This window comes from Puma concolor, chromosome E1 (assembly GCF_028749965.1).
Source record: "Puma concolor isolate L17-30 chromosome E1, mPumCon1.1.hap2, whole genome shotgun sequence".
NCBI classification, from domain to species: domain Eukaryota; kingdom Metazoa; phylum Chordata; class Mammalia; order Carnivora; family Felidae; genus Puma; species Puma concolor.
The window spans coordinates 24673049-24688923 of NC_141680.1; the positions used below are offsets into that span (position 1 = coordinate 24673049).

General features: G+C 37.2%; 1 protein-coding gene across 22 annotated transcripts in view; it reads left to right on the forward strand.

The window, feature by feature from the left end:
- The window catches only part of ACACA (acetyl-CoA carboxylase alpha), a 285398-nt gene that overhangs the window by 186624 nt on the left and 82899 nt on the right, over nt 1-15875 (forward strand). For all 22 annotated transcript variants that reach the window (XM_086686727.1, XM_086686712.1, XM_086686732.1 and 19 more), the window contains 2 exons: nt 447-602; nt 2370-2516. In XM_086686727.1, the coding sequence (XP_086542853.1) occupies nt 447-602; nt 2370-2516 (303 nt within the window). The remainder of the gene's footprint in view (nt 1-446; nt 603-2369; nt 2517-15875) is intronic.

The window sequence follows — 15875 nt, forward strand, 5'->3', positions numbered from 1 at the left end:
AGGGTAGAGCCTTGACCTGACTTCTGTTAGGGAAAGAGCAGAATTCTCTTCAGCACGTAGCTGTTCCTCAACTTAAATGTGTGGACTGCTTAGATTCATTAGTTGACATACTTCATTTCTGAGTATATGGAATTTTAGTCATTTTAGAAGGCAAGCATTGTCAGTCTGTCTCTGAGATGTGAAATTTACGCTGTGCTTTCTTGTTGATTTCAACTAATCCAAAAGTGAGAGCAACCCATGGAGTATCATTGGTTACATACCATTTTTTAGAGTTGGTTAATCTGTAGAGAATTGAGAACACTACCCAATGTGTAAAGGCATGTCTTAGCTACTCAACCCACCAAAAATGTGTGTCCAGAAATAACATTTATGAAAAAAGCCCCTCTAGGCAGCTGATTTTCTTCTCTGTCTCTTAACTCCCCCTTGTCATTCTCTTTCTCCTGTAGATCATGTTTCAGGCATATGGAGACAAACAGGGACCATTGCATGGAATGTTAATCAACACTCCATATGTCACCAAAGACCTACTTCAATCAAAGAGATTCCAGGCACAATCCTTGGGGACAACATACATATATGATATCCCAGAGATGTTTCGGCAGGTAAAGGTGGCTAACTGGGGGGTTTCTGATATGTTCTAAAGAGGCAGGGTTTTCCTGAATTTCCATTGGATGCAGCTTAGCCTGGAATGGGTCATTCCCAAAGGGCAAGAAGTATCTTGACACTACTCTCATTTCTGTCTCATTCGGGATTTGGTGACTGCCAACTCCAATATTGGACAGTTCTTTATGAATTAATAGGAGGAATGGTGAGGATAGAAGCTTCTATTGGGAAGAAAGTAAACTGAGATAGCATACCTATGATGGTAGTTTACAATGACCTGTGTGAGGAGTTACATTCAGGTATATATTTCCTAAGCTATAATCAAATTATGGGTATTAAAAAAGAGGCTTGAAACTCTACTTCTCTTTTTCCTATTTTCCAAGATAACCCAGGCCATTAGCTGATAGGTTAATATGATGAGGATCAATACTGATAACATATACAAATGGATATAGAGTTCATGATACACAGTTTAAAGTATCAATTCTTTCATGGAAGATTTATTATAGCTGAATAAAAACTAATGTGAGAAAATACATTATGATTCTCATCCTTTATTTGAAAATAAATTCCTTTGATCTGTATGGTGAATCCTCTCTATGCTGCAGATTTTTCTTCCATCAATAGAAGGCAAGAAAAGTACATCCACAGCAGAAAATGCAACAGATAGAGTATCAAAAGAATACTGAATTTGTCCTTAAAAAAAAAAAAAAATCTATGAATACAGGATTTTTCCAAGTCTTCTAGTCAATACTACTAGTATTACCACATTTGAATTTTAATAAAGTAATATATGTGGCCTTGGTAAATAGTCTACCTGTAAATACAAGAGATTTCCTGTAAGTAGTCATTTGTTTACAAGTTCTCTCTCTGGAAACATAGGTATCTTCATTTTGTATTGCCAACATTGTTCCCCTACAAGTTGTGTTGGTTCTGTTCCCCAATGCCAGAACTATAAATAGAAATGACACTCTGTATAATTTTTCCTGTAGAATAGACATAAACACTGTGATTGGAACATGTAGATATGAATATATCATATTGCCTTTAAATGTTGTTTTGAGACAACCAAAGAAACAGCTAGTTCCCACTTCATGAGGCATTTGTTCTGGTCATATGAAGTTGGAAATGGAAATCAAAATGGTTTTAAAATGGATAGGTGTGTCTGTATTCTCAAATTTGACCAGAATTGATCCGCACATTTACAAATAGTCATACATCCCTGATGAGCTAATTCCGCATATGGGCCTATAGATCTGAAAAGACATTAGGAAAGGATGCTTTTCCTGAGCCTCTAGTAGAAACTTTATTCTTGCCGCCTTAGATTTTTTTTGGTATTAGCTGAGTGTCATATCACTTTTCCCGGTTATTTTTCTATTCTTCTGGGATTTTTCTTCCTTTTTTAAAAAAGAGGGATTAATGTTACTTATTTAGTTTTTTATTTTAATTTTCCTAGGTATTGTTAGGTCTGTTTGTTAGGTCTATTGCATTTGTTAATGCTCTTGTGCTGATTCCGAATCACTCAGTAATTTGACTTTGTTGGAAAAGTGCCTGATTTTGATATGTAAAAAACATTATGTGAAAAATAATTACAAATCTATTTTAACTGAGAATGAGAGCTGCAGAATTTGGTCTAATGCTTTGATGCTCAGCAGAACACTTGGAAAGGAAAGAGTAAAATCAGATTGACTGAAACTTAATATTTGTTTTTGTGTATGTTAAAATGCTGATTGTCACTGATTAGTCAAACTTCTCTCCTCCACTAGTCTCTGATCAAACTCTGGGAGTCTATGTCCACTCAAGCATTCCTTCCATCACCCCCCCTGCCTTCTGACATGCTGACGTATACTGAGCTTGTGTTGGATGATCAGGGTCAGCTGGTCCACATGAACAGGCTTCCAGGAGGAAATGAGGCAAGTCATTGATTCCCCTTCCCCCTTTTCTTATATCTGTGCCCACTAGTGGCAACTTTCCATGGGGGTGGTCATTAAATAGTATTAATTTAGACGCTGCATAGGCACATAGTAGTCTTGTTGGTAGAGTTCTTTAGAGAGAAAACATTGACTGGATATCAAGGAATTATTAATTTTTTATGTGTGATAATGATGTGCTTTTTTAAATGGTGTTAAAGTTTTGCTTTCTAAAAAACAGCTATGTTTTCTGTTACACATAACTACTAAAATAGTTACAGATGAAATGATCCAATGTCTAGGATTTGCTTCAGAGTAATAGAGGGGTGAGTGTGGGAGTATAGAGAAAACAAACTGGCCATGAGTTGTTAATGAAAGCTAAATGATATATACATAGGAATAGACTATTTTCTCTATTTTTGTATATACCTGAAATTTTGAGATTTTCTTTAATGTTTATTTTTGAGAAGAGAGAGCACATGCACACAAATATGCATGTGGGGAAGGGCAGACAGATGGGGAGACTGAGGATCCAAAGTGGGTTCCGTGCTGACAGCAGAGATCCTGATGTGGGGCTGGAACTCACAAACCATGAGATCATGACCTGAGCCAAAGTAGGATACTTAACTGACTGAGCCACCCAGGCGCCCCTGAGATTTTTCTATAATAAAAACATTTAAAGTATTGTTTTGCTTGATGTTGTTTCTTATTTGGATACTTACATACTAGTACACCTTTTTTGGTATATTTTCTGTGCTCTAATTTAATCTAGTGCTGTTATGATCATGATAAATATATTCTTAAAGGGGCTCAATCAGAACCAGGGGTTTAAACATAAAAGAATGTAGCAGAAGGCACATTTCTGATAGTAATCTAAGAATTCATTTTCTGGCATTGGAATCCTCTCTTGTATGGTGCACTGTTAATAATGATATAAAGTCATAATAACCTATCTCCTCCTCTTCCTGATTTTAACTATGCTTCTAATGTACAATTACAACCAAAACAATAATAAACTTAAAAAGAGACAGTTTTTATTTCAACCTTAGATAGAATCCCTAGATAAATCTCATTGTTTAGAAAGAGTAATCTTTACCCAAGTGTTCTCCATAAACAGGCTAGGTAGACCTTTGGAGATAATACGTGGTATTTTCCATTTTGTGTATCTTTTTCAAAAAATGTTACTGTATATATAAGGTGTATGCTGTTTCAGTAAGTACACCAGTGGATGCCAAAAGTAGATGAATTGGTATTAAGATGGATGCAGGCATTGGACCAGGTGGAGAGTATCAGACTTACAGTTCTTCTAATCTAATGCCTCAACAGATAGCAAAGGCAAGAGGCGAGGAAGAGAAGATGCATAGAATTTTCACAAGAATAGATATGTACTCGTTAACACACCAGGTTGAAGCAGAGGCTTGTGCCACAGTGTGACATCTACATAGTGAGCCCCTCAACAGCAAAGAAAAGCTTCATTGTGCTAGACCCAAATTCTGTTTCATTCAACAGTGTAGTCTTTAGGAATGGAAGGCACCCTTGTGAACATGGGGCTGAGAGAAAAATGGTTTTAACTAATGTAATTAAAACAAAAAATGAGATTTTGGGCCACATGAAAGCTAGCTGCACTGCTGTGTGAAACCTCTTGCCATGATCTTTCTCTCCTGCTTTCTCTCTGCTCTCATTCTGTGTTTGAGCGAATGGAGACTGGGGGAATAGTGAAGTCCCAGAGGGACAGAGCTCTGTTCTTGCTGAAATTACAAGCACAGAGCTGCCTGGGCATGAACATGTAGTGTTTACTCTGCCAGTATGAATACAAATAGTCTTATTATACGGGACTCTGTACCCAAAGACCACACACACACACACACACACACACAAGAATAAAAAAAAAATTTAAAGGTTTTTTTTAACCCCTTTAAGACTCACCAAACCTGGGTGGAAAAGGGATGTCTTAAACAGCCACATAGTACTGTAGTTACAAGCAGTAGAGTCGGGATGGGGACCATATGTTTCCCTTTGCCCAGTGCTTTAATAACCTTGAAATTGAGAAATCTAATTGTATTTAAATTTTTTATTTCTGTTTTTGTCAGTTCTCACTTTCTTGTTCTACCTTTTATCCTCCTTAAAGGGTTGCCTATTTTCTTTGTTCTCTTTTTCTTCAAATGATTGACCAGGATTGAGGCTGAGTTGTTAGCTTGCTGTTTCTGAGTCTTTGAGCTCAGGAGAAGTGAGACCAATGTTCTTTTGTGAGCAGTTAGTGACTAATGCCTGGGATGGTTGGTGAAGTCAGTCCATGGCTGTAGCGAGATTATAGGGTATTGCACAACAGGAATGGGATTGGGGTATAAGTATCAAACTCTGTTACCAATAGCTTGAGCATACAATGGTGTGCGTTCACTGAGAAACCGACCAATCTGAAGATGGAGTTTCAGCAGTCAGAATTCTGAGGGACAGCTGTGCCTAAGAGATGACGAGGCATCAGTGGGATGTATTTCCTCATGCTGAGCCCAGTTTTATCAGAGCAAGTTGACTTTCAGCTATCGCAGTTTAATTTTCTTTGGCAAAAGAGACAAGTTTGTCATGAGCCTGGCACTCTATGCATTACCCCAAGAGTGATGTGAAGGGAACGAGAAGAGCTCATGCTGATGAGATTTGGAGCAAATCTGTCCTGTCCCAAAGAGAATGGGCATCTGAACAGAGCCTTGAGAAATCGTTTTATTAAAAAAGGAATAAAAAATTGACCTGTTAATGTTCTGAGAGCCAAGGCTTGATGTAAATGTATTGATGCTACATAGACATTAAATCATCATAATGTGGTGTTCTCCAAAGGTGACGGCTCTACCAGGTCATCATTGTGGGTGATACTGCATTACCTTGAAGGATTGGAGTTTCTGGGTTTAAAAGCTAGCACATGGATATAAGGAATAAAGGTAAAACAAGAGATTCCTGCAGAGTTTCCCCATGAATCGAGATGCTTTTCCCCTTTTCCCCATAATCAAAGGCAGAAAACCTGTACTTACCAGAGCATCGGCTATATGGGTGGCCAGGCTTTCTTCCCTGTTTTTTTTCCAGGACAGTAAATAGGTAAAATGGTGATGGGACCAGGACTTGGAACAATTCAGTTCCATTTAGTTTTAGGTAACTTGTTTGCCATTTGAGAAAGACTATTGGCTGTTTCAGCAGAGATGTGACCTGCATTTTGAACACTGTCCCCACGTTAAAAGCAGGAGAAAGAGAGATTTTCTGATGTGGTGTTAGCCACTTTCTCCTTTCTATTTTCCTAGTTGTCCCTTCTCCATCAAGAAAGATGTAACTGAAGGAATGCCACCTTATTCATGATGGAAGTGTAGGAGAACACATTTTTCTCATTGTCAGATTTGAATGGCATTGCATTTAGTATGAATTTAGAGTAGGATTAAAAGAGATGTAGACCAAATCTGTGAACTATGTTACTTGCAAATAGTTCCAAAGATGAGTTGTCTAGGATTTTTTTAATAGTTTTGAGTAAAGATGAAAATTGTGGAAAATGTGATTGCAACATAGACTAAACTTATTTCAATTCTAGCTGCTATGAAGCTACAGTGATGGGCAGTGTATGTAAATACACAGCTAGATGAATGGTGTGCTGCTGAGCCTGGAATCAGAGGAAGTGCAGCCAACTCACAGTTCTACTTTTACTGCTTCTCAATTTTGGAGGAATTGTTTTCATTTTCCTGCCAGTTTGCTAACCTGTTTTGATCATTTGGTGGAAGCTGTAATTGCAGGTGGGAACATTTTGAGTAACAGTTCACAATCCACTGCAGCTACTTTTCACGCTAAATCCTGTTATTAAAAGGCTCAGGCTAAGATCAAGCCAAGGGCGGTAACGGACTTGACAGAGAACAGCTTAACTTTGCTTGGTATAGGACAAAGAAAACCGTAGCCTTCTTGAGACTACATTCTTACTTGTTCTGACATGTTATTAGCATTCTTTTATCATATTTTCTTTAACTCCGTGAAATAAATCATGAATGTCTAAACTGGGCAGCGATGAAAGATATGATAGGCAAGCAACTTTCATAGCACTTTTAGTGTGGACAGAAAGTAGGACCCTGTTTTCCTCTCTCTGTCAGCACATGGGATTTTTAACCATGCAAAACCCTTCCCCACATCTCTCCTGTCATAATGGAAAACTGAGATAAGAGGAAGATTCTCTTTAGAAGCAGCTATAATAATCAGGTACAGGGTGTGTATTCCACAAAGGATCAGCAACTAAAGACTGGAATTCTTGTGTGGTATTAAATTTTTTCCTTAAAATTTTTCTGGGAGATAAGCATATTCCAAATTGAATGCAATTTGATGACTGCCTTCACATGCACACTCACTACCACTCTTTTAAGAATTGCAGTCGCTCCAAGGCTTCATTTCTTCAGATGGGCACTAGGTGTCAGGGTTTTTCCTTCTCAGCAGCTTGGCATTCAGACAAGCCTCTGAATTGCCCGTTTGGTGAGACAGATCCAGTGGTATCCTTCCTCGTTTTTCTTCAGTTGGTGTGGTAGGCTTTGCCTGGTGTTCCTCCAGTATGCAATTGCATTTTTAACTCTTTGGGCGGAGATCTGTTGAACCTTATCACATCCTTGCCCTACACATTTTTTACAAGAAACATCTGTTTAGGAAGAGGATGATTGAGGAGGAAAAAAATAGTGGAAATTAAAGTTTAAAGACTGGTTGCCATCATGACTGGTATCTTTTATGTTCTTGAGGTGAAAGGGTAGGGATGGTGGGAATTAGGAATTCAGTCCTAGAACTGCTCAGCCTTGCCAACATTTAATTGTTGGCAGTGTGTGGATGTCTGGTTTCACCAAGGTATAAGTGTCTGTAATTTTTTAATATAAAATACTTCAAACTTAGAAAAAATTATGGAGAGCGATATATCAAATATCCTTGCATCTACTGACTAGCTTAAACAAATCTTCTCATTTTGACACTCCTCCTCACTTATATGTTGCTATAATCCTTTGAAATCTCTAATTTGAATATAAAAACAAACAAAAATTGGGGATTGGTAAGGAAAGGAAGTTGGTAAGCTTATAGAAGCCTGAAGTATTAGAAGAAATTAATTAGTAGATCCATTTTGACAATTCTTAGGCTAACCCTCTTAGCCCAAAGGACCTCTTATTTTAGAAAAACCACCATAACCCTCTGTCTGAATTTACTTGGTTGACATTTTCTATTCTCTCAAAGGAATTCCTTGTGTTATCCTGGACTCAGATTCTAGTGGAAGCTATTATGCTTTGAAACTCTGACTGGAGAGAGTTTGTGTATGTTTATGGACTTGAGCTCATGCATATAGAAGCCAAATATGTTTCTGGTTTAACATTAGACTTTTGTATATTGCTTTACTCAATTTAATCTCAGAATAGCTCCATGAATGTGAGGCTAATTTGGATGTATTTTACTGTGCTTTTATTTCATTCTTTTGATATCAGTTTACCTTTTCATGCTGGGTGTGGAAATTGAGTCCATGTCAATCTTTTAGATATGTGTTGGAAAAGAGGCATATTTATATTGTAGTATGCTAAAGGTGAGCTTTGAAATAGACCTGAAGGAGGCAGATCTGAAAAACAGGACCATGGTCTGTGCACTGATTGTTCAGGTTATAAAAAGAGACTAATGGTCCTTGCCATCAATCTATCCCTGAAGATGGGGAAGTGTTTGTAATAAGTGCTTTGAGATCCTCAGCAGAAAAGTATCACACACCACTGATTACATATAAACATTCATAATTTGCGCTTATCTTGTTTTTCATCAACAGCTTCCCCAAGCCCCAATTTTGAATCTTTTTAGGCCTAACAAGATAGGAATTTCAAGTATAGAAAAAGACATGTTATGAAATATGTGATTAAAGTTTTATTTAAAATTACTATGCACTTTTCTTTTATCCTCTGAGTGAGCATGTTTGATTACGAGTCTTTGTCTAAAATGATCCTCAGAACCAAAGTTGAGCCCCTCTTAGAAAAATATTGAGGCTAATTTTGAAAGATAGGTCTTCCTGCCACAGAATTACTTTTAATGAATTTTAACACTATTCTTTTGGGATGCATATACTTTTCTCTTTTTTTTTTTTTAATTTTTATTTAAATTCCAGTTAACATATAGTGTAATATTAGTTTCAGATGTAGAATTTAGTGATTCATCACTTACATACAACACACAGTGCTCATTACAACAAGTGCCTTCCTTAATACCTGTCACCTATTTACTTTGCATATACTTTTCTTAGAATTCCTTCTGAATGGCTGTTATTGGTATTGGAGATTTTTCAACAGGTGGGTTAGTTTGTTTGACTCATTTCATTATTAGCAAACCAAAGCCCAGTGAGCTTGACTGAAAATCCTAATGCATCCATTGGCCGACCAAAGCAGAACTTGTGGAGGGCTCCTCAGTCCCCTTCAGAAGTCAGTCCTAAAGATAAGATAGCCTTTAAACAAAAGGATATACTCGCCAGCATTTTTATACTCCTTAAGTTTCAAGATTTTGCTGAAAAAGGATGTGATATAGTACCCTATGTCAAGAAACTGTACAGCTCCAACTAAAGGCAATAACGAACATCAGGACAGCAACAGATGACACCCTAGGATGAGGTGTAGCGTGGAGCATCAGAGTTCAACATTCGTTTGTGTGATTAATGGGCAAAGCTTCTTGAACTGCAGTAGGCCAACTTGGTTAATTTCCATATCATCCAATTACTCCTGTGCCCCATTTCTCAAATACCACTGGTTTGTATGTGCTCTTTTGCATTTTTTTTTTTTTTTAAACTGGTATGTTTACTAAAAGCATTGTGTGTGTATATGCATAAAATTACTGTGGTTTCATGTTTATAAATATTGCAGGGAGATAATTCCCCTGTTCAATTAGAAATTATTATTTCTAGTCTTCAGTAATCTTTTTCAAAAAATTACCTCTGGGATGAAATTTTTTTGCTCTAAAATTGGTTTTTTTCTTACTCTTTTATCGCTTTTTGGAAAGGGTGAGGTAAGTTTGTTCAGCCATTTTTGAATTATCCAAGCATGAAAAAGAGAGTTTTTCAGCTGTTAAGAAAATTGTTTTCAGCTCTTTTATGTGATCATATAACACTAGGCAACAGAATATGATATCCAGCAGATAATACAATATGGAAAGGCATTGACATTTTTTTCAGCATGGTTTTTCTGAATGGCACAAATTATGTCAAACATTGTATCGCCTTGTGGTTTAAAAAGGCACATTTTAACACCTATACAGTATTTTTCTACTATTTCATCAAGTACATTTTTTTCATGAAATTCTAACATGAGTGAATGTTGTCATTATTTTTTGATAGTATCTAACTAAAAGTGAAGATGTAACATTTCATACAAGACATAAAAGGGGGGGAGGTGACATTTTATTATGCATCTGTAAAGGAACTCAAGTTCAGATTCTTTCTCACTGGGCCTTCATTTTCTCATCTCCACAATGCAGATAATGCTTAGGTCCGTTTCAGCTCGAACGCTCGAGAATTCTTTGTATTGCTGCTCCAGGGCCTTGCAGAATGGTCATCTTCCTGGGGCATTAGCAATAGTAACACAATAGCTACAGGAGGCTTTGCCAGGAGATTTCAACTATTAGACTTTTAGCATGGAAAATAAAGCTTTAATGTTAAAGCCACAGCCTCACCTCTATTTAAGTCTACATAGAAAAATATTATTACAGCTGAACTCAAAGTGAGGAGATAGAAGAAAGGCAACCATGGCAAAGATATACTTTACCTGCCTTCCACAGCATAGATAGCTACGGTTGATGGATGCTTCTTACATTCTTAAAAACACAGTCCTGTCCTGTTTTGCCCCTTCGCTTTCCCTTCAAATTTATTGGTTGAGCTTAATATTAGTATTTTATTTTGTAGTAACTGCAGCTTTGGGAAGTATCTATGTGTGTGCACGCGTGTGTACAATCACACATTCTATTCACACTGATAGTACAATTAATGTTGATGTCAATTTTGGTGTTAATTTTGGGTCATGATTAGTGTTGACACTTTGTGTCAGACTAATGGCATTTATGGGCACCATCGGAATAAATGTTAATATTGTCATGTTTTTAGTATCTGTTATAGTAACATTAAACCAAGGTCCTCCCAGGAGAAAAAAATACATGTATGGATAGATAGATAATGCCTTTCTGTGTCGCTGGTGTTACTCAGTGAGAAAATGACATCTCAGGGCAGAATCCTAATCACTGTTTGGAGCATCAGAAATAATGATCACCTCTGATCGGGGGTTGTGAATAATTCATTCAGTTTGATTTTCACATCCTGTCCAGTGATACTTTTCAAACCAAATGTGTTTCTACAGGAAAATAATGGTCCCACTTCTTATGGAAATACTGTGGCACAAATCATTTTACCCACATAAAAACAGTTAAATAAGACTGTTCTCTTCTGCTTGCTTTCTCCTCCCCGTTCCCTCCTCCCTCACTTGCGTGTGTTTATTCCAGAATCAGACAGTGACCAAGGAAATATTTTCTTCCTTAGAACTTGTATAAAGCAGACATTTATTTCTGCTCATCCTCAGCTTATTCACAGTAACTCTTTTGATCCTCTTCCCTTTTTCCCTCACCTTAGTTTAGGTTGGTAACCCTAAACCTAAGAAGCCTGTATTATCAGAAATAATCTGAAATTACATATTTTTAAACAATTTATGGCTGTATTAATGAACACATAATTGGCAGGAAGTGCCTAAAACTATTTGGTAAGTCAGTGGTCAGTGAGGAAGCTTGTGTACTTCCAGGGCCACGGAGCCTGAGTCTGAACCTCCTTAGACCATAAACCCACCCACACTTGCAAACCCTCTCAGGCTGCTGCCCTTTTGTTGCTTCCTTGGCCCTTAGTCCTGGAATGTCATTTTCACTAGGTTTCACCTGCATGAAAGCACTGGAGGGAGAGAGAAGCCGGAACAAGGGGATTCAGTGGTGGAATTTCCTTTGGTTGTTATTTTTCAGTTCATATACTAGGAAACCTGGGCATAGGTGAAATCAGTGAATGTCACATTCCTAATCACATTGTCACACTTGTGTATGCTTTTGTAGTGATTGCAGAATTTTCAATAAAAAGTCTCCATTGTGTGTACTAATATAGATAGACGCATCTATATAAAGTAATTTCACTGAGAAACTTACGGTGTCCTAATTAAATGGGGGGAAAATATGACTGTCTTCTGAAGTAATGACCCAATCCTCTGAGATGAAGCTATTCTTAGATAGAATATTTTGAACCATTTTTCCTGAATGTTGTGACCCTTTCTCTCTCTCCTTCCCTTTCTCTCTCTCTCTCTCTCTCTCTCTCTCTCACTAAATCTAACAAGGGCAGGGGGAAGCAGTTTTCAACCTACTTCTCATCATCAGACAGAAAGTATTTTGCATTCAGAAACCATTTCCAGTATCAAATTCAATTTTGTCAAATGATTAGTTGAGTTTGGTAGAGAATAATTTAAAAACACAAAGCTGGAAATGGCCGGGGTGCTTCTACGCTGGAGGAGAGCAGTTGCTCTTCCCAAGTTGCAAGCCCTCTTCCAGTGACTGTGCACCACAAGGTGGATTATTGTGTTACATGTCTTTGCAGCTGTTACAGAGCTGCATCTGTTGACACTATGTGTCCGTATCCCAGACTGCTGGAAGGAACAGGGGAGTGGTTGAACTGATACCTTGCCTGCCTATCAGTGCGAGCGTCCTTTTATGTACATATGTTTGAAAAGCTCTTTAGCCCCTTCAAGATGAAAGGCTCTGTATAAACATAAGCTTTCGATTTTAGTACATGTTTGTAATACATGTGGTACAGTCCTAAATATGTATTTAGCTGATAGGCACTGTTCTTGTCTATTGTACAAATATTGACTTTAAAAGTATAAATATGTATTTAACCATCAGACCAGAAAAACACTGAAGCAGTTACTTCTCAGGTAGAGATATTAATATTGTATAAACCTATATATACATATGTTTACATTCAGACACATCATTGTAGAACATTTCTTTTTTAAAAATGAAATGATAGCCCCAGCAAACTAAGGCAGTTCTTGATATTGTCCCTTCCAGGTGGGTCTTGATTTTTAATTTGCATGTGTTTAGCTCTCTCCTTCTAACTTTATATAAATATGATCTGTTGTAGCAGGAGTAAAACCTAGAGTCAGTTTTGTAAAGTATGAAAAATCCTTAGGCTGGTGAGATAGTTTTCCCTTAAAAAATGTTTTTATTATGGAAATGCTCAAATGTACACTAACGTAAAAATAATACAATAAGCTACCATGTGCCTGTCACTCAATAAAGAGCTATTTGGTAGTCTTAGTTATCTTTTAAACTTATATTGCATTGATAATTTTATAAACACATTAAGGAAGATTCGGAAAATGGAAGAAAAAGCACCATCCCATCATTCTAAATAATTATCATCTCATTTTGCTATGTTCTTTTATTTCATTTCTCCCCCTCCACCCCAGTGTGCCTTTAGATGCAGTATTGTAATACTTACTATGCACTTACTGTGTGCCAAGCACTGTTCTAAGGCTTACCATGAATTTAATCCTCACAACAAACTTAATAGAATAGGGTCCTATTGCCCCATTTTACAGATGAGGAAACTGAAGCACATAGAGGTCAATAGCTTACTTAAAGTGGCTAGAAAACTGTTTTGCCTTTCACAATTATTATGATATACAGACAATTTTGTTATACTATCTCTTCAAATATAGTATTACCTCATGGGTATTTTTTTTTTTTAATGTTTATTTATCTTTGAGAGAGAGAGGGAGACAGAGAATCTAAAGCAGGATCCATGCTGTCAGCGCAAAACCTGACCTGGGGCTTGAACTCAACAAACCATGAGATCATGACCTGAGCTGACGTCAGACACTCAACTGACTGAGCCAACCAGGTGCCCCACATCATGGGTATTTTAAAATGCTGTACCTAGTCTTCATAGCCATCATTTTGCAAGACTGTACAGGACACTAATGATGACCTTATTAGCCAATATACTTCCCTCCCAGAAAGTTTTTATCATGACATTTATTTTTTTAACAGTTTATCTTAAAATATTTTAGATTTACAGAAAAGTTACAAAGATAGTACAAAGAGTTCCTATATACCTAATATTAGCATCTTACACTATTCCTGTTGCTCAAATAATCTTTATGCCCACTGAAAGAGGTGTATTAAAATAGATCTAACTGAAACCGTTGATATTTCTAATGTTGACGCTTTGTATAACCATGCTATAATTATCAAAACTTAGAACTAATATTGTTATGATACTAATAAGTAAAATACAGACTTCGTTTTGGATTTCACCAGTTTTTCTACAAATGTCCTTTTTCTGTTCCAGAATACCACATTGAATTTAGGGATCAATGACATTTATGTTTGTGTTATAACTGATGTTCATCTTTCTATATTGTTTCTGCTAACGGCAGTGGCACTAGTCTAGAACATACTTCTGTAATTTCTCTGGTAAAGGAAATTATGTGAACGGTATCTTAAAAAATAAACATACTAGCTATAAAACTAGTTATTTAATTTCTCTATACCTTAGTTTTCTCATGGCAATAATAACAGCTGCTTCTGAATTAATACTAATAATTTGAGGACTTTTTATAATTGGAAACATTGAGGCTTTATGAGGTTAATCTTGATTGGTCCAAGATTATACAGGTAAAACAAAGCTGAGATTTGGACCAAGGTAGGCTGACACTCCCCAGCTTAACCTCTTTACTATCAGTACTTGTCAATATGTAGTATAGTACAGCATGTGATAGATGTTCACTTAATGGCAACTGTTACTTTTGTTATTTTTTAAAATGTAGAAGAAGGACTCCTGGGTGGCTCAGTCAGTTAAGCATCCACCTTCAGCTCAGGTCATGATCTTGTGGTGCATGAGTTTGAGCCCTGTGTCCAGCTCTGTGCGGACAGCTCGGAGCCTGGAGGCTGCTTCAGATTCTGTGTTTCCCTCTCTCTCTCTGCCCCTCCCCTGTTTATACTCTGTCTCTCTCTCTTTCTCAAAAATAAATAAACATTAAAAAACTGTATTAGAAGGGGCGCCTGGGTGGCTTAGTTGGTTAAGTGACTGACTTCAACTCAGGTCATGATCTCACGGTTCATGAGTTCAAGCCCCATGTTGGGCTCGGTGCAGACAGCTCAGAGACTAGAGCCTGCTTCGGATTCTGTGTCTCCCTCTCTCTCTGCCCCTTCACCCCTCTTTCTCTCTCTCTCAAAAATAAATATTAAAAAAATATTTTTTAAAACCCTATATTTAAAAATAGAAGAGTTGAATGATGTTTAAGACTGTCACTCTGTGATCCCTAGAGATAAGTCATGGACGATGTTCTAAGCCCTTGGTGTTGAGTATTTTCTAAGAATCATTTAAAAAATGAAATGACTATGGAACCAGCAAATATTTATTACTCCCATATTATGTGTAGGGATCCTGCTAGGCACTGGAGGCAATGATATAATGGTTTAGGCTGGCAAGCTAGAAACAGTCCTAGGCAATATATGATTAATTATCAAATGAATTCTCCACATGAAGGTCTTAGTAGGAGATGGAGAAGAAGCTTTAGACTAGGCAAAGCTTTACTAAGGAAATGGAATTTGAATGAATCTTTTTGGAATGGGTAAGATTTGGATAGATTGAGAGGAGAGAAAGGGACAAATTTTGTATGTTGAAGATAATATAATAGATTACTGTTTCGAATAGTTTATTCATCAAACCCATAGGGAGTGTTAATTTTGTATGCGGGGACATTGAAGTTCAATAAAATTATTTTTCTAAGGTCATACAATTGGTAAGTGATAGGGCCTGGATACGGATCCAAGTTAGTTTAACTCTGAAGCCCATCTTTTCCATTATGTGCCCTATTGTTGAATTAGCAATAAAATCTAAATTTCAGGGGCGCCTGGGTGGCTCAGTCAGTTAAGGATCCAACTCTTGATTTTGGCTCAGGTCATGATCTGTTAGCTGTTAGCGCAGATCCCGCTTGGGATTCATCTCTCTCTCTCTCTCTCTCTCTCTCTCTCTCTCTCTCTCTCTCTCTCTCATTCACCTGCCCCTGCCTAATGTATGCATACATGAACACATTCTCTCTCCCAAAGATAAATAAACTTTTTTAAAAATCTAAATTTCAGTATAAGTTGAGCAGTGGATGCTTTCTTGGATGTTTATTCATTATGCTTACTCAAAACTTAATCTCTTCTAGTAGGGAATCTCACTATATGAAGACTGGGCTAGCGCTCTCCATTCTGTATTGGTACTTTTTAAAGGTGGGGGGAGGTGGTCGATGAGGAACACACTTTGGAAAGACATTGATAAAGAGT